Below are 26,609 nucleotides of genomic sequence, written 5' to 3'. Positions count from 1 at the left end.
GAAGAGATCCAGAGTCAGACACGGTGGGCGTCAGGTATCACAATGGTCTGGTCCAGGCCCTGGGCCACAAAGACTGGAATGTGCTAGAAAGCATTTGGGAAGAGCTTAGAGAAAGCTTCAGCAGGAGGAAGGTCGTCGGGTGAGAGATGGTTTCCCCCTAAGTTGATGGATGGTGGTGGCGGAGGTGTTAAACATTCAGAGCTGGTGGGGGCTGCGAGTCTCTAGTTATCTAAGTATATTGCTCAGTTGCCCCAAGGGCGAAGAAGGGGCAGGGGTGGCCCTGCCCCTCACGGAGGCCATTCCCTGGAGAGCCGAGAGGGGAACTACCGAAGACCCCTTCCCAGGAGATGGGAAAACTACAATCTCACACAAAGCAGCCTGGCCCCTGAGTTCCAGGGGCCCCAAATCCCTGCACAAGAGTGTGGAGGGGGGAGGGTGCTCCCTAGGGACAGGGAAGCTAGGGAGCTGGTAGTGACGGGGGTTCAGGGGGGTTCAGGGCGGGGAGAACCTGGTAGAAGGGGGAGACCCAGGCACGGAGCTCACCCCACGCCTCCCTTCTGGGTTCTCTCAACTCCTTCCCTTTCCCCGTCCCTCTTGGGGGGCACTGGTGGGGGAAGAGATGGGGGTGGTGGAGTAGGGGGAGTAGCAGGTGTGGCTTGAGGATTGACAGCATAGCCAAAGACCCCTGGTAGAAAGGGAAGGGGCCCCCCACCCTTCTCATCTGGCAGGACCATGTTGAGAGCAACGGGGAGAGCGGCCAGGTTGCTGAAGTTGTAAGGGTAGGCGGCGAGCAGCTGAGGCCGGTAGACAAGGGGGTAGGGCTCAGGGTAGAAGGCCACCTTGGCAGCTCCCATGCCCTCCACCTGGTCGCCCTCACCGTCTCCCCCTGGCCCCTCACTCCCGGGTTTCCCTCTGCCACCTCCCGCCTCCCGGCCACTGCCGATCAGAGCCAGTGGAAACTCCTGCACGGGAGGGTAGACGTAGGCGCCTGCTCCGGTGCCCAGCACGGGGGGCTCCTCACCCCCCGAGATGACGGGGTCCTGCAGCGAGGTGGTCTCGGAAGCCTCCTCGGCGGCTGTGTTCCCGCCACCTGCCTCCCCACTGGACGAGGACACTTGCATCTCCTGGGGGGCCTCCTCTTTGACGTCTTCGGGCCTGGTGCCGGCGCTGCCTTTGGAGTAAGCTATGACAGGAGTGGGGGTGCCCCCGGGTCGCTCGGCGGCGTGCCTCTGCCCGTGGCGACTCAGGGCAGCTGCCGTCTTGCACACCTTGGCACAGTGCGGGCAGGAGAAGCGGGAGGAAGGCCTCCGGCCGGCCCGGGGGCTGTGGGAGCTGCCCCCGTGGGCCTCCTGGTGCTTGCGAAGCTTCCTGAGGGTGGCAAAGGTCTGGGCACAGACCCCACAGCGATGCCTCCGCTCGCTCCGGGCACGCGTGGAAGGGCCTTCGGCCCCCGGGGTGTCCTCCCAGCTCCTTCGCTCCGGCTTCTGTCTCCAGCGAGGCAGCCGGCGGCCTTTGGACATGCCGCTGCCACCGGTGGCCGGGCCCGTGGCCCCAGCCTTGCGCTTGGCCTTGTAGTGGTAGGGCCTCCAGAGCTCATCCTCTCCACCAGCCTTTGATTGCTCCTCAGTGTCATTGTCTTCCTCTTCCTCCTCCTCCTCCTCCTCCTCTTCCTCTTCCTCCTCTTCTTCTTCTCCACTCAGTTCCCCAGGACGCAGGTCGGTTTCTGAGATGCGGCGCTTGACGATGGCTTCCTCACCAATTCGCACAGTGATCTGACACAGGGGTGGCGGGGCCTGCAGCTGAGAGGGGCCTCGGCCAGAGGCTGCAGGGGGGCCCCCACTCCCACCAGCCCCACCGACGGGCTTGGCCGTGTAAGTCAGAGTCCTTCCAGCCCGTGGGTTCCGGCCCTTGGCCTCCTCCGTGCCAGAGGCAGGCCCGGCTGAAGTCGCTGGGTTGCCCGTTGTGGCTGGGGTGGCCGGGGTGGCTACAGGCTCAGGGGGAGGCGGGGGGTACTCACGCTTCTTGGGGGGCCTTGGGGGAGCCGTGTAAGTGATGACGGAGGCAGCTTGGGCTCCCCCCGTGCTGGCCGGCAGATCCCCCCCTCCGCCACTGCTGCCGCTGCCCCCATGGACAATGACCGAAGGGGCTGGGTGAGCGAAAGTGATCACAGAGGGCGGGGGTCCAGGCTCGGGGGCCGGCGGGGTGGCTGGCATTGCTGCAGGGGCTGGTGTGTTGAGGCTTGGAGAAAGCGGGGCCTCGGGGGCTCCCTGGCTGTAGGTCTTGTAGGGCCGCTTGGCGGCTCGCATGGGGAGCAGGCGGTACAGCTTCAGAGTGTTGAGTTTGGGCTTGTAGCCCCCATTGGGCGTCTTCTCACTGGCGAGCAGGCCTGGGCTGATACCATGGAAGGCGCGCTGGTGGGTCTTCAGGTTATAGTAGGTGACAAAGGTCTCCCAGCAGAAGATGCACTGGTACCTGGGACAGGACGGCGGGAAACAAAACAGAGACAGAGCCATCTGCGTGAGGAGCTAAAACAGCAGGGCCTCGGCTTCCTAAATCTCCCACTGTCTTCTATTTGGACCGCAAATTCCAACGGATGTTTGCTCCTTGCTCTTCTGTGCTGCCAGCTTCCAGCAGGACATGAGTCTGAGCTTAGCACCCCACACAGCATGAGACATTACTAGGCCTCAGCCGTCCCACCTGTAAAATGTAACCACAGACTTAACTTCATTGGGATGAAGCAGAGGAAAGATCTTAGAAAGGACCGAGGATGGGGCCGGAGACATAGCATGTAGGTAAGGCGTTTGCCTTGCATGCAGAAGGTTGGTGGTACGAATCCCGGCTTCCCATATGGTCCCCCAGCCTGCCAGGAGCGATTTCAGAGCGTAGAGCCAAGAGTAAACCCTAAGCACTGCCGGGGTTACCAAAAACAAAAAACAAAACAAAAAAAAGGACCAAGGACAGCATGCAGAAAGTACTGGGTTTGCCTGTGTTGTCCACCATCCTTTCCTATAAGGGAAACTTCCTCTTTTTCTCCATGGCCCCCCAACCTAGGATATGGCACCTACAGGTGCTAAAAAAATCTCATCACCAGGAATTGGAGCTACAGGGATCGAGGAAGAGCCCATGCACAGAAACCAGGGGTCTGCAGGCATCTCACTATGGGACCCACCCCGAACCTTGCCATTCCTTCCCTCGTTCTTCCCATTGCTGAGTGCTGATCTTTGACACCTCTCCCCACGTCAGGTTCAGGCTCTCCGGGCCACTCACCTGCGTTCCCCAGTGTGCCACACCTCGTGCTTCGTGCGGTACTCAGCCAGGGCAAACACCTTCTCGCAGTAGCGGCAAGGGTACTTCCTCCGCCAGGAGTGGACATTGCTGTGGCGCTTGAGGCTGGACAGGGTCACGTAGGAACGCTCACAGGCCGCACACACATAGAGCACGTGGCCGCCGACCACTTTCACCACGTGCTCAGGGCCACCTCGGAAGGCCACTTGAGGCAGGGCTGAGGCGTCCACTCCTGCGGGACCCCCGGGGCCGGAGCGCCCCCCCCGCAGACCCTCGAGAGCTGACTCCCCGCCGGCACTGGGCCTCGTGGGTCTGCAGTCGCTTGGGGTGGATGAAGCTTTTCCCACACTGAGGACAGGGGAGGGACCGTCGAGGGATGGGGGGCTGTGAGTCAGGGCCTGGGGCCTCAGCCCTCTGATCCTCCCACTCCCCAGCTGGCCTTGGCCCAAAGCTGTCCTCTTCTGACTGCGAGGTGGCCATAGGGGCTGGGACAGGAGGGACCCAGGCATCCCCTCCCTCCCCTAGGCCCTGCAAGCGGGATATGCCCAGACGACGCCCCAGGGCTCCTATCTCTGCCACAGCGGCCCCGTCACCACCACCATCGGGGAGGGCAAGCCGGGCACTGTAGATGAAGTTGAGGACATCAGAGAAGGCAGCTGCTGGGACCCCCGGCAGTTCCAGGACCCGGGGTGGGGATGAAGTAGGGGGTGAAGCTGGAGGGGGGGAAGAGGGAGAGGAGGAGGAGGAGGAGGAAGAGGAGGAAGAAGAAGAGGAGGAAGTGGCGGCAGTTGTGGCAGTGGCAGTGGCAGCGTTGGAAGCTGAGGCCCCTGTAACTGGAGGAAGGGGCAACGGAGTGGAAGCGAGCAGGGCCTCTCTGAAGAAGGGGCTGGAAGCAGCCAGGACACTCCTATGAGCAGGGAACTTGGTGTCTCCAGCTATGAGGGTGACATCGCAGAAGAGGCCACGGAGCCGCTGCTCATTCAGCTGGCGCAGGACAGCCGGGGCATGGGATGGGTCAGTCACCTCTGCAGGGGGTGGCATGGCGCCAGCCTGGATGGAGGAGGACAGAGAAGCGTCTCAGAGGGTTGGCAGCGTGAAGGGGGGTCTCTAAAATCGGGTGAGTTGGGAGTTAGTCAAAAAGTTGTGGGAGACACAAGTGGAAGGCTGGCCAACTTCTGGACGCAGAGTTAGGGGTTCAACTCTAGTTGGCCCAAGTTAGCCATCTATCTCTGCCCAGCAATCAATCCAACATGGGTCTGCCAAATCTGAACTGAAAGTGGTCAAGGATAACCTCAGGTCATGATGAATGTTAGGAGTCAACCCCCCACAAAATCTCAGTCTCAAGAGTAGTAGATATCTCTCCCTGTTGGAGAAGCTCCCACAAGTATAGATAACTTTCACAGAACAAAATGGCTGGCTTTGCTGGCCCGCTGCCACAGATTCAACTTTTCCTAGCTGGTTTCTTGCACCCTCTCTCACCTGAGAATGCAGCCAACATGGAGTGGGGCGGGCGTGGCTCAGTGGATCCCTTCTGCTGGGCCTCTTCGTTCTGTGGAGAAACAGAAACCATGTCCTCAGGCGGTGAGGATGTCAAAGAGATGTCAAAGAGAACTCTAGATGTAGCCTGTCAAGCTATTTATGCCATATCTACTTGAACCTATAAGGTCACAAAAATGACTACATGGGGCCAGAGAGAGAGTACAATGGATAAGGTTTGTTCAATCCCTGAGCACAACAGCAGTGATTCCTAAGTCAAGAATTACTTGAAGGCTGGAGCAGTGGCGCAAGCAGTAAGGCGTCTGCCTTGCAAGCGCTAGCCTAGGACAGACCATGGTTCGATCCTCTGGCGTCTCATATGGTCCCCCAAGCCAGGAGCGATTTCTGAGCGCAGAGCCAGGAGTAACCAGAGCGTCACTGGGTGTGACCCAAAAACCAAAAAAAAAAAAAAAAAAAAAAATTACTCAAAGGGGCCGGTGCAATAGCGCAGCAGTGGGCCGTTGCCTTGCATGCGACAGACCCAGAACAGACCTGGTTCGATTCCCAGCGTCCCATATGGTCCCCCAAGCCAGGAACGATTCTGAGTGCATAGCCAGGAGTAACCCCTGAGTGTCACCGGATGTAGCTCAAAAACCAAAAAGAAAAAAGAATTACTTGAGCAATGCAAGCGTGACCCCAATATAAAGCGAAAATTATTCCAGGGGTTGGAGTGATAGAATAGTGAGTATGTGTTTGGCCTGCATGCGGCTGGTTTTGATCCCCAGTATCCCATATGGTCTCCCAAGCCTGCCAGGAATAATTCCAAGGAGTGCAAGCCAGGAGTAACCCATGAGCACCACTAGGTGTGGCCCAAACCTGAAGAAAAAAAAAATTGCAAAGCCAGATCTGCTGGCCTGGGTGGAAAAAAGGCAATATGAATATTCCCATCAGGTAGAGCATTTGCCTTGCATGTGGCCAACCCAGGTTCAATCTCCAGGATCCCATGTGGTCCCCAAGCCTGTCAGAGTAATTTCTTTTTTCTTTCTTCTTTTTGGTTTGAGCCACACCCAGTGGTGCTCAGGGATGACGCCTGTACTCCAGGCTCTGAGCTCAGAAATCACTACTGGCAGGCTCAGGGGACTATATGGAATGCCGAGGATTGAACCCGAGTCAGCCACGTGCAAAGCAAATGCCCTACCCGCTGTGCCGTCACTCCAGCCTCATGTCAGAGAAATTTCTGAGCACAGAGCCAGGAGTAATCCTTGAATGCCACCAGGTGTAGCCCAAGAACCAAAAAGAAAAGAAGAAAAAGTACTGCAGTGTATGTCTCTTCCTTAGATCTTGGGAAGCCTGTTGAATTACTCTTAAAGTTCCTCTGTGGGTTGAAGAGACAGCATAGCAGGTAAAGTTCTTGTCTTGCAGTGGCTGGCAGGATGCCCAGAACCCCACTGGGAGTGATTCCTGAGCACAGAACCTGGTTAGGGTCTTGAGCACCATCTGGTGTAGGTCCCATAACCCCCTGAAAAAAAAAAAGTCCCTCGGGCCCAATCTTCTCAACTCAAAGGAAATAAAAGATTTTAGTGGTCTTTCATGACATTGCTTCATTTACATATCAAAAGACTGTTGAATTTTTATTAGATGAACAAGTGAGATTATTAGAAGATCTCATATTCCAGAGATCCCCTTCTCACACACACCTGTCAGTATTAGCCGTGGCCAATTCATAGAGCAAGGCCTGCTGTATCCTAGTTGGGAATAGCTCCTGGTCAAGGGACTAGGAGACCAACAAAGACTCCTTCACAAGTCCCAGTTTGCTCCAGTCTCTGCAGGTGACTGAAAAGATGACCAGCCCAAGAGTGAGGAGTCCCACTTTTCACTCAGAGCTGGTTGCTTGGGACTTTGGTTTAAAAAGAGAATTATGGGCCCGGGAGAGATAGCACAGTGGTGTTTGCCTTGCAAGCAGCCGATCCAGAACCAAAGGTGGTTGGTTCGAATCCCGGTGTCCCATATGGTCCCCCGTGCCTGCCAGGAGCTATTTCTGAGCAGACAGCCAGGAGTAACCCCTGAGCACCGCCGGGTGTGACCCAAAAACCAAAAAAAAAAAAAAAAAAAAAAGAGAGAATTATATTGGGGCTGGAGAGATAGCATGGAGGTAAGGCGTTTGCCTTGCATGCAGAAGGATGGTGGTTCGAATCCCGGTATCCCATATGGTTTCCCCAGGCCTGCCAGGAGCGATTTCTGAACATAGAGCCAGGAGTAGTCCCTGAGTGCTGTCGACTGTGACCTGGGAGCAATTTCTAGCACCTCATATAACCCACCAAACCCACCCACCAGACTGATCCAAGTCAGGAGAAAGCCCAGAGCATTACAGGATATGGACCCAAAAACAATAAATAAAAATAAAAAGTTGGGGGGCTGGGCGGTGGCGCTAGAGGTAAGGTGTCTGTCTTGCCAATGCTAGCCTAGGACGGACCGCGGTTCGATCCCCCGGCGTCCCATATGGTCCCCCAAGTCAGGCGCGACTTCTGAGCGCATAGCCAGGAGTAACCCCTGAGCGTCAAACGGGTGTGGCCCAAAAAAAAAAAAAAGTTGGACTGGATCTATAGCACAGCAGTAGAGTATTTGCCTTGCACACGGCCATCCCATATGGTCCCCTGAGCAATTTCTTTTTTCTTATTTTGGTTCACACCCAATGGTGCTCAGGGGTTACTCTAGACTCTGTGCTCAGAAATCGCTCCTGGCAGGCTCGGGGGACCATATGGGATGCCGGGATTCGAACCACTGCATGCAAGGCAAACACCCTACCTCCATGCTATCTCTCAGGCCCCAAGCACAATAGTGTATGACTCAAGAACAAAAACAAAACAAAAAAAACCTAAACAAACAAAAAAAGAATAAAAAGGAAAGTAAAGGGCTGGAGCGATAGCACAGTGATAAGGCATTTGTCTTGCAGGCTGCCAACACAGGACAGACCCCAGTTTGAATCCTGGCAACCCCTGTCACCCCCCGAGCCTGCCAGGAGCAATTGCTGAGCACAGAGCAGGGGTAACCCCTGAGTGCCGCTGCCGGATGTGACCCAAAAACCTAAATAAAATGTAGAAGAAAAAAGAAAGTAGAGCGATAAAGAGAGTATAAGTTGAGGGATTTGCCTTGCATGTGAATGACCACATATGGTCCCCTAAGTACTTAGCCCTAACCACCTCCCCCCCAAAAAAGAGGTGAGCTGAGGGGAGAGAAATGCAACCTAATCTCATCTTTTGCATAAAGGCTTAACCAAAGGTTAGGATAGGTAACCCAAATTCAAGCTGTGATGGTTATTTCACTGAAAACACCTCAGAGCTGCTTCTCCTATGGGCACAAAGAGCTTACAGAACTCATTTCCAGCTGAAGATTTAAGTTCCAGCACTGTACCATGATCCCTGGCATCCCATATAGTCCTCCCCAGAACTGCCAGGAATGAATGATTACTGAACACCACACATCAAGAGTGACCCCGAGTGCTCGCTTCGGCAGCACATATACTAAAATTGGAACGATACAGAGAAGATTAGCATAGCCCCTGCGCAAGGATGACACGCAAATTCGTGAAGCGTTCCATATTAAAAAAAAAAAAAAAAAGAGTGACCCCGAAGCACACTGGGTGTGGCTCAAAGACCAAACACCCAGTCATGGCCGCTCATGTCCATCAGAAGTGCTTCATCCAATTTCCACCCTGACAAAAATACTTTTCCTTGTTGTTACGATGGCCTAAAAGGCTTCTCCTCCACAGTCCATTTCATCTTCCCAAAAGATTGCTCTGGGTTTTCCTGGGAGATAAAAGGACAGTATTCAAAAGTTCCAACAGGGTGCTGGATGTAGCCAGGTGGTAGAGTCCATGCCTCACATGTGAGGCTCTGGACTTAATCCCTACAGTGAAAGTTCAAGTCTAATCCTTCCCAACTTCCAGGCACACACCAGAAATGGGGTCAAGTGCAGCCTATTAGCTGCTGGATGGATCAAGAATTCTGGGGAAAGGCTGGTGTTGATTTGGGCTATAAATTGGGTAACCACAGAAAGGCAACTTTCTACTCCCTGGCAGGACATCGTGGCCATTGCCTCCCTAAGCCCAAGAGCCAGAGCTTCATTTGCATTATCTCATTTGTTCCTCCCTACCTTAGAGGTAGAGTCCCTGACTAAAATAAGAGACTGGGGGGCCGGAGAGATAGCATGGAGGTAAGGCGTTTGCCTTTCATGCAGAAGGTCATTGGTTCAAATCCCAGCATCCCATATGGTCCCTCGAGCCTGCCAGGAGTGAAGAGCCAGGAGTAACCCCTGAGCGCTGCCCGGTGTGACCCAAAAACCTAAATAAATAAATAAAACAAAAAATAAAAAATAAGAGACTAATAGTCAGGGGAAAGTACAATAGACTAACTAGAGAGCATGTTTTGGGGCAGGAAGGAGGACTGGTTCTCCCATTAGATGCCCCAAGCAATGCCAGACAGACTCCTAAGTACCACCACATGTGAAAAAAAATAAAGAGAAAGAGATAACGATGCATTTAGGAGAGATAGTACAGTGGGTAGGATGCTTGCCTTGTGCATGGAAAACCTGGGTTTGATCCCTGGTACCACAAATGGTCCCAAGCCTGCCAGGAGTGACTGCTGAATGCAGAGCCAGGAGTAAGCCCTGAGACTACAGGATGTAGCCTCAAAATAAATAAAATAAAATAAAACAAACAAAAAAAAAGGGTAGGAGGTTGAAGAGATAACATGGAGGTAGGGCGTTTGTCTTGCATGTAGAAGGACGGTGGTTCAAATCGTAGAGCCAGGAGTAACCCCTGAGCGTCACTGGGTGTGTCCCAAAAAAACAAAAAGAAAAACAAAAAGAATTAGCACAGTGGCAGGGTGTTGCCTTGCATGCAGCCAATCCAGGAATGGACGGTGGTTCGAATCCTGGCATCCCATATCATATGGTCCCCTGAGCCTGCCAGGAGTAATTTCTGAGTGCAGAGAGTGCCAGCCCTGAGTGCCGCTGGGTGTGACCCAAAAACAAACAAAAATAATAATAATAATGTTCGCTATGGCCTGTACTAGACCATCCGGAACTTTGGGTAAAATAAAAAAATAGAGGCTCAGATAGACAGCTCAAGATTCTGAGTTACACTTTGCACAGAGGAGGTCTGGATTTTTTTTTCTTTTGTTTTTTGGGGGGGGCAGCACTCAGGGGTCACTCCTGGCTCCACGCTCCCCGGCAGCACTCAGGGGTCACTCCTGGCTCCACGCTCAGAAATTGCTCCTGGCAGGCTCGGGGGACCATATGGGATACCGGGATTTGAACCACTGTCCTTCTGCATGAAAGGCAAATGCCTTACCTCTATGCTATCTCTCCGGCAGAGGTCTGGATACCTAGAACCACATGGTTCCTTCCCCCTGTTGCAAGTCAGCCCCTGAAGAGGTTGACTGATAGAGGGGTGGAGGATGAGGTCTTTCCCCTCTAGCTCGGACCACGAGTCTGCCACCCTGTCCAGCCGACGGTTCTGAGGTGAAACGGCGGGTAAACAGCTCGCAGACAGTCAGGCTTGTGGAAATATTAGCTTTATTCGGTGGACAAGACTGAAGTTCAAAGACTCAGCATAAATTCCAGCCAAAAGCCTCTCGCCTTCCACAGACCCTTGCTTTTATCCCCCAGAATCAGGTACCATCCAATGGTGGGATCAGATACCACCCAATGGTGGAAGCAGAATCAGGTACCACCCTAGGGTGGGGGCAGAATGCCAGGTCACACCCTAGGGTAGGCCACAATCACCGGATCAGGGTAGGGTCAGTAACATAATAATCCCAAAAATATTTACATACACAACACCCCCCACTGCCAATCACCACCAGGAGTGATCCCCACTTTGCTTTTTCCCAAGCACAGATCCTGAGTACCAAAAAGTCTGCTCCCAAAACAAAACCAAAAAAGAAGAAACTAGAGCCTTCCTTCTCCTTCTTGAGGAGGTAGCAGTCCTGCACCTCCTTCTAACAAAGGTTTGAATTCAGCCCCTCGGCAGGCCTGTCCACCTGCCACAGCCCTTTTCGCTCAGTGTCTACTGAGCTGAGCTGCATGCTGACCACCACGATTTTTAAAGAGGCCTGTTAGGTTTCTTAGGTTGAGTTTGGAGCCAGAGAGGTAGCTCCGTGTCTGGCAAGTGTGAGGCTCTGGATTTGAGTCATGGCACTACGAAAACAAAACTAAACCAACTTAACCAGAAACTGTCCCATCTCAGGAAGGAAACCATCTTGGGTGTAGCAATGAGTGGCCAGGAACTACGAATATTGGGACAAGAGCCATTTCTGGGCCACTTCATATGTTGCCTGAAACACTTCCAATGGCTATGACTGAAACCCAACTACAAACTGGCGTGTAATCATGGTGCTTAAATAAAGATATATATTAAAAAAAAAGAGCACTGAAAAAATTTATAAAAACATTATCATTAGTATTCAAAATGTTGGAACCAGAACAATAGAAGGGGCTAAGGCATTTGTCTGGCTGTAGCTAACTTGGGTTCAAGTTAATTTATTTAATAAGTATTTATTGTACATTGCATTAACTTGTTTTCAAAGATGTCCCTCAATAAATTATTGTCCAAAAAAAAAAAAAAAAGAAATTGCTCCTGGTTCGGGGGACCTTATGGAACATCAGGGATCAAATCCAGGTCCGCCTGGGTCAGCCGCGTACAAGGCAAATGCCCTACTGCTGTGCTATTGCTCCAGCCCCCTCTCAAAGTCTTTCTATTACTTCAATATCATAGTTGAAACTAAGGCTAACATAGGGATATCCTCTGTTCAAGGTCATAAAAGTTGTGAGGAGCACAATCAAAATAAAAACGCAGGGGCTGAATTTGAGTTTTGTACACTTTGGCACTTGCTTTGCATTTAACCAACTGAAGGTAGTCCTCTACCCTTATCCTCCACCACGGCCTAGAAAGATCCTCCGTTTAGCACAGAGCCAGGAGTAAGCCCAGAACAAAGTTTTTGTTTTGTTTTGTTTTGTTCTGTTTTGCCTTTTTGGGCCACACCCTGTGACGTTCGGGGGTTACTGTTGGCTATGCGCTAAGAAATCACTCCTGACTCGGGGGACTAAATGGGACGCTGGGGATCAAACCAAGGTCTGTCCTGGAACAGACATGTACAAGGCAAATGCCCTACTGCTGTGCTATCGAGCCGGCCCCTAAGATTTATTTTTTTGTATTTTGTGTCACACTAGTGGTGCTCAGGGGTTACTCCTGGTACTCAGAGGCCCTCATGGTGCTTGGGAAACTATATGTGACTTCGGGGATCATATTCAGGTCAGCCATGTGTAAGGCAAACAAACACCTTACCAGCTGTGCTATTGCTCCAGCCCCCCAGAACAAGTTGGGTGTGGCCCAAAACAAAAAAAGATTCAATGCTGGACTAAAGAGTCGCTAAAGGGTTTATAAGGCATCTGCCTTGCACATGGTTAACTCAATTTGATCCCTGGTATTGCATATCATTTGATCCTGAGCACCGTTAGGAGTGATCCGTGAGTCCAGACAGAGCTGGGAGTAGCTGCCTCCCCCACAAATAAATAAACCTCAAACGCAGGCCCATATGAAGCCAGATGTTATGTTTCCCCAAGTGCACTGTCCTAGAGGTGTATGGCCACCCAGCATGCTACAGAAATGGCTATACAGGTCTCGGGTGCTGAGTGCTACGTGCTGTCCGACTTCATTCTTTCCTTCACTACCAATACCCCGTCGGTGGTTACCAAATCTGGCCTGGTCCGTGGCTCAGCTTCAGAGTAGCTCTGAAAGTCTTTGAACTGCCTCTGGCCTCCAAACTAGCTCAGCCACAGTTCGTGTTCTTGTGGCGCATGACCACAGCTTATTCCTGTCTTTGGCTTAACTTCCTTCATGCAGCCTCGTGCAGTTATTAATGCAGGAGGATCGTTTCTGGGCCTTGAAATCCACACAGGTCCTTATTCATCCCATAATAAAGTTCAAATTCCTCAGGTAGGCATTCCAAGGCTTTGGCCTAGTGCAATCTTCCTTTCTCATCTTGAGTGCCTCCAGTCACCAGTGTTCTCTAATTGCCACATATCCGTGCTTATTCTCCTCCTACATCTACTTTGTATTGCCACCTTCTTCTGGGCATCTCTAATCCAAAGGACAAGGAGAAGCTCTCCTTTCCCTGGCTCACCAACAGGAAAACCTGCTCTGATAAATCCAACTTGTGAGCAAATCCCGTGCTCGGACCCTTCTCAGTCGCATAGGTGGCACGCGCGTGCCACGGAAGAGACGAAAAAGTAGAGATGCCCGTGAAGGGGACAGAGTGGGTAAAGCAGGAGGAGGCGACTAGAAACTTCGAGTCTTTTTTCCATCTCAGTAACAAGAGTCACACCCGTCCTTTATGTAAACATGGCCACAGAGCTACTCTGTCCCAGGCTCTAGGCCTCTCCTCCCTGTGACCCTGACAGTGCTGGGAGGGTAAAATGAGGGGCAAACACATTGCCCCTGCACAAACACTAGCTACATAACATGACAACATCTATCGAGTACCACCCTCCCTTGCTCCGTCCCCTATTTTTCCCCTGGCCTTCTTCAGAACATGTCCCCTCTTCCCCCGTCACCCCACGGGACCGTTCATACTCGACTCCGAAGGCATGAGGCTAGAGAGATAGGGTAGGGTGTCTACGTTGGCCCACCCAAGTTTGGTCGGTCTTCAGCTCCCCTAACCAGCCAGGAGTGATCCTAGAGCGCAGGGCCAGGGGAAAGCCCTAAGCAGCACTGGGTGTGGTCCCCAAACCACCACTACCCCCCCCCCCCAAAAAAAACACACACTGCAGAAGGCAGGCATGCACACGCAGCTTGTGGCTGCTCTCTGGAGTCTGAGGCCCACATTGCCCTTGTCACGCCACCTCCCGCCCTACAAGTGTTTTCTAACCAGCCTGCCTCCCAGCCCAGCAGCACTAACCGAACGGGCTCCCACAAACAACGTCACCAAGAATCCAGCGGGGAATGTCACAAACACGGAACCTGCCCAGATCCCGTGAAAACAACCTGTGCCTGCCTTCCACCACCCGAGGCCAGTGGGCTGCCCCTCTGAGTGCCTGGGACCCTCAGGATTTTCTATTTCCAGCAGGATCTCAGAGTTTTAGACATGCAACTGGATTTCTCAAGCAGACCCATCTCACCACCCACCCACCCACCCACCTACCCACCCCAAAGGTGAACCCCACATCTCAGTGAGGGCTCCAGACATGGAACTCAAACCAAGGGGGAGGGGGCTCCCTAGAGAGTCCAGCAGGCTCGAGCTATGCAGAAAACAAGTTCGTCAACAGTTCATACGTGCCACCCAGGACACATGACATGAACAACAAACAGTTCATACGTGCCATCCAGGACACAGACACGGGCTGGCATCCAAACACAGGAACCCCTCACTCACCCACCCACCCACCCAGCCACGTCCGGGCATAGTCTTTGCAGTGCAAAGACTGGGGAACCTGTCACCCCCAGCCAAGGGGTCCCCCCCAATTCCTCTGGCGTCTCCCCCTTTGGGCTCCAGCCCTGGGCCCAGGCGCCTGCTCCTACCTCCGGGCATCAGAGCAGCGCAGAGAGCAGAGATGGGGTCCCTGGGCCCCCCAAAGCAAGCAGCATCGGGTCTCCGGGTCCCTGAAGCCTATGCACCCCCTGTACCCCAATTTTGGGGCGCTAGCAGCCGCCCTTCCCCCGCCTCAGGCTCCTACGCCATCGCCCTCCGAGCTGCCCTGGCCCAGCCAGGCTCGACCCAACCTGACCCGCCGGAGGGCTTGGGGGTTCCAGGCCCACGTCGCCCCCTACCCTGAGTCCCCCCCAAGCCCACAGGGCAGTAGAAAGGGGGTTCGGCCCAGCCCAGCCCGGCCCACCTGACTGCGATGGCTCCAAGTCCTCCAGGCCCGGCTCATCTCCGGGCCCGCCCGGTCTCCAGCTCCGGCTCCGGCTCCCTCCCCGGCCCCCCCAAAGCCCGGCCCGGCCCCGCCGCTGCCGCTGACATCATCGGCCCCCCACTCCACTCCACTCCACCCACCCCCGGAAACGGGCCCCCCCAGCCCAGCCCAGCCCAGCTCAGCCCAGCAGAACCGAGCTGAGCACCGAGCTGGAGGAACCCCCAGATCCGCCTGACCCCCCACTTCCCAGCTAGGGCCTCCCCCATTCCATTCCCCTTTGCCCGCACCCCCCCTTTGCTGCCTGCCTGCGCGGCTCACTCCCCCCATGCACACATGACATGACATGACAACATGACACGACATGGCAGTGGCTGGGACATGCATGCATGCATAGGGAGCGGAGCCCCCGAATTCCCAGGGACAGCTCGGCCTGGAGGGGTGCAGGCTCCGAATCGGGCATGCTTGGGGGGCTGACAGCACCCACCAGCAAGGCCCGGCAGTTGGTGTTCTGTGCCCAAGGCGAGGACGGCCACATCTCCATGCAGGCTGGCTGGTATGCGAGAATGCAGAGAGGCCTTGGGGAGGGAGGGAGGGAGGTCAGGCCTCCTCCTGGGCAGGGCAGGCAGGTGGAAGAGCACATTCCGCAGTCCCCAGAGGGCCACCCCACCCCCCCAGTCCCCAAGTTAAAATCGGGAGAGGAAGGAAAGAAGGAAGGGTTTTGCAAAAGTGGTAGCTCCTGGCACAGTGGCTGAGCCAGAACACAGGATCTAGGATGAAGGCAGGTTCAATCCCCAGCATCCTATATGGTCCCCCACCCCACCCCAAGCCTCTCAGGAGTCATTTCCGAGCACAGAGCCCCTTAAAAAAAAAAAAAAAAAGAAAAGAAAAGAAAAAAGAATCTGGGGCCAGAGAGATAGCATGGAGGTAAGGTGTTTGCCTTGCATGCAGAAGGACAGTGGTTCGAATTCCAGCATCCCATATGGTCCCCCGAGCCTGCCAGGAGGGATTTTATGAGTGCAGAGCCAGCGGCCTCCCCTAAAAAAACAAAACAAACAAAAGAGAAAAAAAAGAATTCGAAGTAAGGTGTGAACTAGTCGAATTTGAAGTCCAAGAGGTCTCATCACAGAGATAGCAATAAAAAGAATCAAGAAAACTTCAGGGGCTGGAGAGAAAGCACAGTGGTAGGGCGTTTGCCTTGCATGCAGAAGGATGGTGGTTCAAATCCTGGCACCCCATATGGTCCCCCCGAGCCTGCCAGGAGCGATTTCTGAGCACAGAGCCAGGAGGAACCCCTGACCACAGCTGCGTGTGACCCAAAAACCAAACCAAACCAAAAAAAAAAAACAAAAAAGAAAACTTTAGAGTCACACACACATGTGGTCCTCCCCACCCCACCCCCACCCCCACCCCCCACCCCCAGGAAAGTTCTAGGGAACAATCTGATCCCCCACTCCAACAGGTCACAATAGCTGGAGCTCTGAGGGCCCAGGCCCCCTGAGCCAGGATGAGAGGAGGAAGGCCAAGGAAAGATGGTGAGTGTGGGGGCCAAGGGAGTTCCAGCCCTGGTCCTGAAACTCCTGGACTGTTCCCTTTCCCCTCCTGCCCTAAAATACCCCCAAATGAAAGACACTGTGGTGTGCCCAGATGTTCCCGGAACTTGTGACATAGCACAAACATCTGAGGCGGCCTCTCCCTGCTCAAACCAAGAGATCATTCTTGGGTCCAGTTTTACCCTCTTAGCAAAAATCAGAAAAATTGGGGCCAGAGCAGTGGCGCAGGGCGTAAAGCATTCCCCCAGTGTCCCATAGGGTTCCCCCAAGCCAGGAGCAATTTCTGAGAGCATAGCCAGGAGTAACCCCTGAGCGTCACCCAGTGTGGCCCAAGAAACAAACAAAAAAAAAAAGTGAGAGTGCTTTTTTTTGTTGTTTTTTGTTTTTGGGTCACACCCGGCAGCACTCAGGGGTTACTCCTGGCTCTAGGCTCAGAAATTGCTCCTGGCAGGCTCAGGGGACCATATGGGATGTCGTGATTTGAACCACCGTTCTTCTGCATGCAAGGCAAATGCCTTACCTCCATGCTATCTCTCTGGCCCTTTTTTCCCCTTCCTTCCTTCCTTCCTTCCTTCCTTCCTTCCTTCCTTCCTTCCTTCCTTCCTTCCTTCCTTCCTTCCTGTTTTGGGGCCACACCGGGTGACGGTCAGGGGTTACTCCTGTCTATGCACTCAGAAATTGCTCCTGGCTTGGGGAACCATATGGGACACCAGAACCACAGTCCATCCTATAGCAGCCTCATGAAAAGCAAGCGCCCTACCGCTGCTCTATCGCTTTGGCCCCAAAAAGACTTAGCTTTCTAACCTTTTCTAACTCCCAATAATTTTTTTGTTTGTTTGTTTTTGGGCCATGCCAGGTACCACCCTCTGCACTCAGGAATTACTCCTGGCAGAGCTTGGGGGACAGTATGGGATGCACAGCTAGAAAATAAATGGGAACAAAACAAAACAAATGCCATACCTATTGTATTATTGCCCTAAACCTCCCCACCCCCCAATTTCTCAACAAGAAAGCCTGCCCTGATCTCTGAACTCCTTTCTCCCTAACACCTAACAGGAGAGCAACTGCTACTTCAACCTGCCTGATTTCACCCAGCCATCTCCACCCTCCACTCCATCCAGCCTCCCCTCGAGCCAGCGCTGCTGGCCTTCTGATGCCACCAAGGGCCTGCTAGTGGCACTGCTCGGCGGGGGCCTGCCTGCTGGCTTCGTGGGCCCCTTCTCCCGGATGGCTTACCAGGCATCTCGCTTGCCCTCGCTGGAGCTGCTCATCTGCCGATGCCTCTTACACCTTCCCATTGGCCTGATACTTCAGCTGCGTGGTGACCCGCTCTTGGGGCCTCCTGACGTCCGGGGCCGGGCCTTCCTCCATGCCCTGCTCAATGTGCTCAGCATCGGATGTGCCTACAGCGCCGTGCAGGTGGTACCTGCTGGCAACGCTGCCACCGTCCGCAAAGGTTCCTCCACGGTCTGTTCTGCTCTCCTTGCTCTCTGCCTTGAGAGCCAGGGGCTCAGTGGTTACGACTGGTGTGGACTGCTGGGCAGCACCCTGGGATTAATCATCATCGTGGGACCTGGACTGGGGACACTGCAGGAGGGGACCACAGGTCTCTACACGGCCTTGGGTTATGTGCTGGCTTTCCTGGGTGGCCTGGCATTGTCTCTAGGCCTCCTGGTCTATCGCTCGCTGAACTTCCCCTCTTGCCTGCCCACAGTGGCCTTCCTTTTTGGCCTGGTGGGGCTGGCAGGGGCAGTGCCAGGCCTCTTCATATTGCAGACCCCGGTGATGCCCTACGACCCTCTGAGCTGGAGCTGTGTCGGAGCTGTGGGCATCCTCGCCCTGGTCTCCTTCGTGTGTGTGAGCTACGCGGTCACCAAGACCCACCCTGCCCTCGTGTGTGCCGTCCTGCACTCCGAGGTGGTGGTGGCTCTGATGCTGCAGTATTACGTCCTCTATGAGACCGTGGCACTTTCTGACATCATGGGCGCAGGGGTTGTATTGGGCAGCATTTTTGTCATCACGGCCCAGAACCTCAGCTGTGAGCGGGATGGGCAGGTGGAGGAATGACGTGGGACCTGAAAAGCCTAGGGGTTGGTTGGGGGTGGGGTGGCAGGGGTAAAGAGAAGAGTCTGAAAATATAATCATGAGAAACCGAGAGACCAAAAAGAACTGGTGTCGGGGAGAGAGACTACCTGGGAACCGACAGATGTCATGTGTGGGCTGGGTTTGGGGATCAGGGCATACAAGGGTTTTATAAAGGCAGATAAGCAGAGTTCAGGAAGGGAGGGCAGCCCAGAAGGGTGGCATTTCCCATCAGCAGTGGGGAGGGCCTGAGAGATGAACAGCTGCAGTGGGGAAAGGGAATAGTATTGCCTTTATTTTCACCGAGCCACGGTTTTGCCTCTTGGTTGGTGGTATGTAGTCCCTCCTGCATCATTTATGGTCCTTCCTCCATCCATCCCTCCATCCCACTTGGCGATGATGACCTGCACTGACATCAACCAAGGATCACTCTACTCTGTAGAGTGCAATTCTTTGGAAGGGAGGGATGCAATGCAGCTCTGCACCTACTCTCTCTGGAGCATCCCTTGGGATCCCCCCAAATTCTTCACCCCAATCTCAAATCCAGAAATGTTGCATTCATTGCAGGAGGGGGGTAAAAAATATCCTAATCTTGAAATGCCTCCACCATGATGAATCCATCCCTCAGAGGGGACCTGTGTTGTGTCCCAAGCTCAGGACTTAAATCTCCTTTTCCTGGAGGGTGGAAGTCCCATGATCTCCCCCAGACAGCCAGTGCTCAGGATGGAGTACTCCAGGCCCTGAGCTGCCAGCACAGAGGCCCAGCAGGAGCGCTCAGCAAAATAACACCAGCCGAACTTCCGGTCAAGCCCTGGGCGGCGCCATCTTGATTGGTTTACATATGCATGAAACATACATATGTAAATGATCCATGAATACGCAAATAATCCGTTGCATATTCATGACCTCGGAAGGCCTTCCCTTCAGGCTCCCAAAGTAGAATAAAAGCGGATTCTGTTTAACCCTGGAAACCCGGAAGTCATTTACATGTCAGGCGGGAAGGGAGCGACGGCCTCAGGAAGAAGGCTCCCCTCCCCCCGCCTCCGAGGAGGCGCATGCGCACGCCCACCCGCCGCGGGGCGCCCCGAGCCGGCCAGCACGGGCGGGCCCCGCCCCCGGCGGCGCAAGGGAGGGCGGGAAGGGAAGGGGCGTGGCCTCTGGGCCGAGGCTATAAAAGGCGTGATTCGGTCACCTCGCGCCTCAGAAGCGCCGAGAGCGCAGCCCGGGACGGTTGGCTGAAGAGGGGGCCGCCCGCTCCGCTCCAGACAGACACAGACACACAAACGGCCGTGCACCTCCGCCGCCCGGGACTCGGTTGCTTTCTTATTATTTATTCTTTTTCTTCTTCCTCCTCCTCCTCACCCCGTTCCCCCTTCCTGTTTCGTTTTTTTGTTTTTTGTTTGCTTCCCAGCCCCCTCCTCTCCGCTTCCTCCCTCCTCCCTCTTCCCGCCTTCTCGTCCTCCGCCGCCTCCTCCTCCTCAGGGCCTTCTCCGGGAAGGTCCTTCCAGGTGGCCGCCCCGGCGGGGACTGAGCGCCCGAGCGGCGGCGGCGCTGGCTTTTTGTAGCGAGCTCGGCGCCTGCGCAGTCGCGGCGGCCGCGCGCGCGTGCGCATCGCGATGCACGGGGGCGGCCCCCCCTCGGGGGACAGCGCATGCCCACTGCGCACCATCAAGCGGGTACAGTTCGGAGTCCTGAGCCCGGACGAGCTGGTAAGCGCGCTTCCGCTTCCGGGGGCGGGGCTCCCTTGCCGGAAGTTGGCTCGGCCGGAGATGGGGAGGGGTGGGGACATTTTCCCTGCACGCTGCCGACCCGGGTTCGGTTCCCCGAGCCGGCCCACATGCCAAATAAATGTTCAAATGAATAAATCAACGAATGAATTAACCAGTATAGTTATGGTGAGTGTTTTTCAACCCATTTTGTTTTGGTACCAAGGCCCACTTTTTATTTTTTTTCATTAGAAAATGTTAAAAAAAATTTAACTCTGGGCCTCTATTGACTTATCTACATTATAATTCTCTTCAATGGGAATCCAATGAGCACAAAGACATTATTTTATCATGACTCTATGATGAGATGATATAGGAGTTTATATATGATATAGATATAGGAGTTTATAATGTGACGTTGGGGTTCCATCCCCAGGCCTGCCCAAAGTTCAGCAAAAACATGAAATCAATTACCCAGTATAGTTATGGTGTTTTTCAACCCATTTTTTTTGGTACCAAGGCCCACTTTTTTTCATGGAAAAATAAAACACGAGGCACACACCACCATTAGAATATGTTAAAAAAAATTTAACTCCGGGCCTATATTGACTTCTCTATCAAGTAATTCTTTTTGATGGGAACCCAATAAGCACAAAGACATTATTTTACCAGGACTTTATGATGAGATGACCAAGTAGTTTATAACGTGAACAGATGACATTGGGGTTCCAACCCCGGGCCTGTCCAAAGTTCAAATGAAAAATTACCCAGTATGGTATGGTGAGTGTTTTTCAACGTTTGTGTGTGTGTGTGTGCCAAGGCACACTTTTCTTTTTTATTGAAAAAAATAAATCAAGAGGTACACCACCATTAGAAAATGTTAAAAAAAATACTTTAACTCTGGGCCTACATTGACTTACCTATGTTGGAATTTTTCCCCCACGGCACACCAAGATAATATCGTGGCACACTGTGGTTGAAAAACACTGACGTAACTTCAAATCTGTGATGTTTTCCAAGCAGGCTTGGTGAAAATTTTTGTGTTGCCATCTGCAGTAGTGTTTTCTCTATAAACCGGCCAGCTTTTAAGGGCCGGACAAAGATAGAATCACAAGATGGACGTTTAAGAAGTATCTGTAATGTCTGAATGAATGCTCCCGAACCTTACTGTAGGCTGCGGCCCAGTGACTGGGAAAGAAAGGACTGTGTGGTGTGAGCCCGTGTGGAGAGAGGTGACAGGAGTTCGAGTTCACCTTTCTTGGGAGCTGTTGGGTTAAACATGCCTGTTCTTTTTTTCCTTTCCCTTCCCTTGAACTTTGTGAAACTGTGTGTGGATCTCTAGGTCCTTTTGATATTTCTTAATAAAGATTGAAAATCACCAAAAATTAAATAAATTAATTAAATTTTTTTTTTTTTTTTTTTTTTTTTTTTTGGTTTTTGGGCCACACCCTGTGACGCTCAGGGGTTACTCCTGGCTATGCGCTCAGAAGTTGCTCCTGGCTTCTTGGGGGACCATATGGGACGCCGGGGGATCGAACCGCGGTCCGTGCGCAGGCAAGGCAGGCACCTTAGCTCCAGCGCCACCGCCCGGCCCCTAAATTAATTAAATTAAAATAAAAACTTTACCAAGGCACTGGCGAGCTTTTAACGTGTTGGAGTCCCGGTGAAGACATGACAGTTGGTGGGGCTGGAGAGTGAGTCGGGAAGGAAGGGCTCCAGCTCACGAATTCACATCAACCCACATCACATGAATTTATTTATATGGGGGGTCTAAGTTTGACCAGGATTTTACCCCCTTCCTTTTTAGGTAATTTTTGACTTTTTTTTTTATTTTGTGGAAGGGCTCTTAGGTGGTTTTCGGGGGCTTTTCCTGATTCTGTGTCAGGCGTGATCCCTGGCTGTGCTGGGGAGGGAATTGATGTAGCACCAGGAATTCCAGTTGGTGTCTGCCTCGTCCTGTACTTTTTTCAAGCCCCTCTTAACACAAAGGTTGAGCGTCTGCGTATGATAGACACAATGGATGCTGGAGATGAGGGGTCAAACCCGACAGAACAAGACCAGCAGGGATCTCAAGTGGTAGAACGCATTACTAATGTGGGATCACAGGTCCATGCTGGTGGCCCTCCCCACTCGAATAAGCACGACCACGCAGGATCTGTCCTCTGGATTCCTTTCTGTGGAAAAGATCTGGGGAGACACCGGAAGCCTACAACTGAAGGGACTGACAAGATAGCCTTTTACTGGCAGGTTTTCTTGAAAACAAACTGATCTGAAAAGGAAACTCACAGACGTCAAGTTATTTAAATGGGGTGGGACAGAGTCTGAAAGTCACAGTTCTGAATTTAAGTTGGTTTTTTATCTCTCCAGCCCTGGTGGATTCAAGATAAACTCCTTAACACATGTAGTGTTTGTCTCCTCTATCTTGAATGCACCCCTAGAGGTGCTTAGGGGTTACTCTGGCTCTTCACTCAGGAATCATTCTGGAGAGCTCCGGATTGAACCCCGGATCAAACCCAGGTCAGCTACATGCTAGGCAAGCTCCCTACCAGGTGTATTATTTCTCCAGTCCTTGTGCTTTCTTTCTTATTTATTTGTTTTTGGGTTTTGGTATATGTGCTGCCGAAGCGAGCACTATTTTTGGTTTTTGGGCCACACCTGGCCATGCTCAGAAATTGCTCCTGGGAGGCTGAGGGGACCACCTAGTGAGTGGTTTAGGTTCCTTGCACAGGGATCTCTTGGTGGGGCTCAGGGAACGGTATGTGCTGGGGATCACCTACTAAGCAAAGAAAAGGCCTTATTTATCCCATCTCTTCTCTCTTTTCATGCCCATCCTTGCTCTTTTGGGGGGGCGGGGTTGGGTTTTGGGTCACACCCAGCAGTCTTCAGTGGGTTCAAGGGACCATATGGGATGCTGGGAATCGAACGAACCCAGGTCGGCCTTGTGCTACAAGGCGAATGCCCTACCTGGCGTGCTTTTTAACAATGCTGACGTGTGTGGTTTCCAGCAAATCTAATCTTCTATTTAAACATGGCTTTCTGTAGTAGATTTAGTATCCTCTTCTCAAATTGTGTTGAGGCACTGCAGTAAACTCATAGGGATCCAGTGAGATATTTAAAACTTTAGCAAAAAGAACAGCAGCACAGCTAGCTGATGAATTTACAAACTCCTAGTTCTAAGGTAATTCCCTTTCGACAGTAGATGGCACCAAATCCCTTCCAGTGACATAATGTTTTTGTGAACTGGGTTCTAGTTTTATCAGTCTGATGAAAATGAGGCTAATCCCATGCATTGCATGTGGGAGTCCCATGTGTGCTCCCCGGTACTGCTGGATGTAGTCAAAAAAGAAAAGATTGCTTTGCTTCCATCCCCTTCCCCTTCTCAACCAAAGTGTTAACAAAGGGGGTGGGCACTTGCCGTCACCCAGCCTGGTTTTGCTCCCCCAGCATCCCAGGTGTACTCATAGCACTCCAGCCGCAAAAAGTGATTCCTGAGTACAGAACCAGGAATAACTTATCCCCAAGCACCACCACACAAAAGAACAGAAAATTAGTGTGACGGGAAGGGAATGTAGTTTTAGTAATAAACTGCCCCTTGTATAACAGTCTTGTTTTGGTTTTGTTTTGGGGCCACATCTGGTGGTGCTCAGGGATAACTTTTGGCTCTGCCTTTAGGAATCCCTCCTGGTGAGCTTGGGGGACCATATGAGATGCTGGGGATCAAACCAGGGTCACCTGTGTGCAAGGCAAGGCAAGCACCTTACCCTGCTGCATTATCTCTCTAGCCCCCACACCTGTCTACGTCAGGGGTTCCTCCTGGTTCTCCACTCAGAAATCGCTCCTGGCAGGCTCGGGGAATCATATGGGATGCCGGATTCGAACCACTGTCCTTCTGAATGCAAGACAAATGCCCTACCTCCGTGCTATCTCCCCGCTCCGCCCCCATAGTACTCTTAATAGTAGGATTTCATGTATAAAATGTCCCATCCACACCTCCATCAGACTGGCCACTTCTCTACCATTGTCCCCTATCTTATACCTACGGGGGGGGGGGGGGTCTTGGGACAAATGGAACATTTATCATGTAGCTCAGAACCTGTATTTGAATCAGTGGAGTTGGCGACATGACAATTAGTGTCTGGAGTTCATTTAGCCCCCCTTTAAAAAAATTACTTATTTTTCCCTTGGGAAGATAAGTTGTTTTTGTTTTGGGGTTACACCTGGCAATGCTCTGGGATTGCCCTTGCAGTGTCCTGGTGAGCATAGGGTTGCCAGTGTTGACCTCTAACCATTCACTGTCCTCTTTCTTAGGCCCCTGGAAACCAAAATTTTTGGTTTCAGCAGTGCTCTGGGTTTATCCCTGGTTTTGCACTCAGATCTTTCCTGGCAGGTTCAGGGGACCACGTGTGGTTCTGAGAATTAAGCACCTTATGTACTATTATTCCAGCCCTAGAAATCGTATTTGGCTTCCCCTGCTGCCTTTGGGGGAGATGGGGTGCTTCTTCCCCTTTGGGAGATGTAGGTCTGGCACGTTTCTGGAGAATCCCTTGCCCCGTCTCAGGGCCTGCAGCGGAATTTGTTCTGAAAGTGAGGATGAACTTTCAAGGAGGAGGAATCGAAAACTCCTGACTTTCCCTGAGGTCTTAGGTGACTCATCTTTCATCCAGATTCATGTTTCTGCTTTCATCTCAGATGAGCAAACTTTTTTTTCTCCTAATACAATGTGAACTGGTGGCTTGCTTTGTAAATTAAGTCACTCACCAGGCCTGTCTATAATTTCTTCAGATCCTCTGTTTCCGACGGGTGAGGGGCTGGACCGTACTGGTGTTGCTCAGGGGCTACTCCTTGCTCGGTGACGGTCGTTCTTGTCAGTGCTCTGTGGTACGTGGATCTCAGCCAGTGACTTAACCTCTGCACTGTCTCTGGCTGCTCTTTAGATGATCTTGTGAGCATTATGGAAAATGAGGACCTCGTCAGCCTGCTTTGTTTCTGTGATTGTTTATTTATTTATCATACCCAGCAGTTCTCGTGCTACCCCATGAGATACGAGAATTGAACTCAGGTTGGCAAGTACCTCACCCATTATATTGTATTGTCTCTGGCCCCTATTGTTTTATTTTTGGAGCTGTACCTGGCGCTCCTGGAATCATTACTGGCATGGTGCTCACTTGGGGTTTAAAGATCTGAGGTTACGGGGCCGGAGAGATAGCATGGAGGTAAGGCATTTGCCTTTCATGCAGAAGGTCATCGGTTCGAATCCCGGCGTCCCATATGGTCCCCCGTGCCTGCCAGGAGCAATTTCTGAGCACGGAGCCAGGAATAACCCCTGAGCACTGCCGGGTGTGACCCAAAAACCACAAAAAAAAAAAAAAAAAAAAAAGATCTGAGGTTACTCAGAACCGTGTGCTGTTCAGATTGAAACTGGGTCTCCTCAGAGCCTGAGATATTGCCTTGCAATCCGTCTGTCTTGTGGGGACAGGTCTTGGGAACAGAGACTACTAGCATGTACAAAGACCTGAACATGTACCGGATAATAGGGGACCAGAAGGGACCAGAAGTCTATTACTGTGGTATAAGGAGAAAAGAAAAAGTAGAAAAGTCATAGGCGCCAGAGTAATAGCACAGCGATAGAGCATTTTGCCCTGCATACGGCTGACTCGGGTTGGACCTAGGTTAGATCCCTGGTATCCCATCTGGTCCCCTGAGCCTACCAGGTGTGATTTCTCAGCACCCTGAGTGCTGCTATGTTGCATTAAATAATTAGCGATGGGGCTGGATGGAGGTGGATGGATGGAGGGATTTTTCTCTGCCATCCCAGGCCACGTGGCTCCGCAATCCCCATTCAGCTGGTGGGTCCCAGGTTTAGGTGAACGGCGGAATCAGACTCATCCAGGGACAGGCATCAGGAAGCATCAACTTTATTCATGCCCTTTCCACCACATGTGTGGCCTAGATCATAACCTTTTAAGCATTCAGCCATTCTTAGCTATCCCTGCATCTTAACTCCTGTCAGCCATCTTCCCTTTGACCTCCATGCTGGCCAAAGACCAAAAAGTGCGAGAACCTAATCCCCAGGGTCAAAGGCCTTATATAACCATCCAAGACCACTCCCCGGAATGGGAGGGGTCTTGCAGGTAAGGTCAAGTTACCTAGGGAGAATGGAGGGATGAGGCTTCACTGCTAGATGTGATCCAAAAACCCAACGAAAGAAAATAGAAGCCAAGGAAAGCTAGAAAACAGAGAAGCAGAAGGGATGCTTCTGCCGTGGGTTTAACAAGGTAAAAGTGAGTGTCGCTCGTCGGTCGACCAGGAATGGTTTAGGGGTGTAGTATACCGCAAGCAATTTGCGGGTTTGAATTCCCTGTCTCATTTTGCCACACTTGGGCTCAGGCAAATTCAAACAGATTCAAATCATTTTTCTTTCTACTTGTATGGTCTGAATCCTCTCCATTTTGTAATCTGTAAAATAGAGACAGTGGAAAGGGTGGGCCACTCCTGGTGGTGCTCGGGGCTGTGTGGGGTGCTGGGAAGTGACCCGGGTCAGCCTTGTGCAAGGCAGACGCCCTACCACTGTGCTATCACTCTGGCCCCTGGAAGAAAC

General features: G+C 52.5%; 3 protein-coding genes and 1 non-coding gene across 4 annotated transcripts in view; 3 read left to right on the top strand and 1 right to left on the bottom strand.

Annotated features, from left to right (window-relative positions):
• Positions 1-298: 298 nt before the first annotated feature.
• On the bottom strand, positions 299-14,787 carry ZBTB4 (zinc finger and BTB domain containing 4). The gene is given in 5 exon segments (XM_049766158.1): positions 299-2,472; positions 3,268-3,546; positions 3,548-4,335; positions 4,765-4,834; positions 14,653-14,787. Coding segments are annotated over 3 exon segments (2,991 nt in total). The 5' UTR covers positions 4,327-4,335; positions 4,765-4,834; positions 14,653-14,787; the 3' UTR covers positions 299-539.
• LOC125998315 (U6 spliceosomal RNA) lies at positions 8,259-8,365 on the top strand. The gene has a single exon (XR_007491906.1). It is a non-coding gene; the product is annotated as a U6 spliceosomal RNA (small nuclear RNA).
• A 1,322-nt stretch (positions 14,788-16,109) lies between the features above and the next one.
• Positions 16,110-18,329, top strand: SLC35G6 (solute carrier family 35 member G6). Its single transcript, XM_049766169.1, has 2 exons — positions 16,110-16,205; positions 17,280-18,329. Exons 1-2 carry the CDS (start codon positions 16,203-16,205, stop codon positions 18,288-18,290), a joined length of 1,014 nt encoding a protein of 337 aa, XP_049622126.1. The 5' UTR covers positions 16,110-16,202; the 3' UTR covers positions 18,291-18,329.
• A 1,191-nt stretch (positions 18,330-19,520) lies between these two features.
• Positions 19,521-26,609, top strand: part of POLR2A (RNA polymerase II subunit A) — a 29,863-nt gene continuing 22,774 nt past the window's right edge. Inside the window, exon 1 of the mRNA XM_049766156.1 lies at positions 19,521-20,014. Coding sequence (XP_049622113.1) covers positions 19,922-20,014 — 93 coding nt within the window. The 5' untranslated portion in view covers positions 19,521-19,921. The remainder of the gene's footprint in view (positions 20,015-26,609) is intronic.

The sequence above is a fragment of the Suncus etruscus genome, chromosome 20 (genome assembly GCF_024139225.1).
Source record: "Suncus etruscus isolate mSunEtr1 chromosome 20, mSunEtr1.pri.cur, whole genome shotgun sequence".
NCBI classification, from domain to species: domain Eukaryota; kingdom Metazoa; phylum Chordata; class Mammalia; order Eulipotyphla; family Soricidae; genus Suncus; species Suncus etruscus.
Note: the sequence above shows the minus strand (reverse complement) of the source record. Positions and strands in the feature narration are given on the sequence as shown.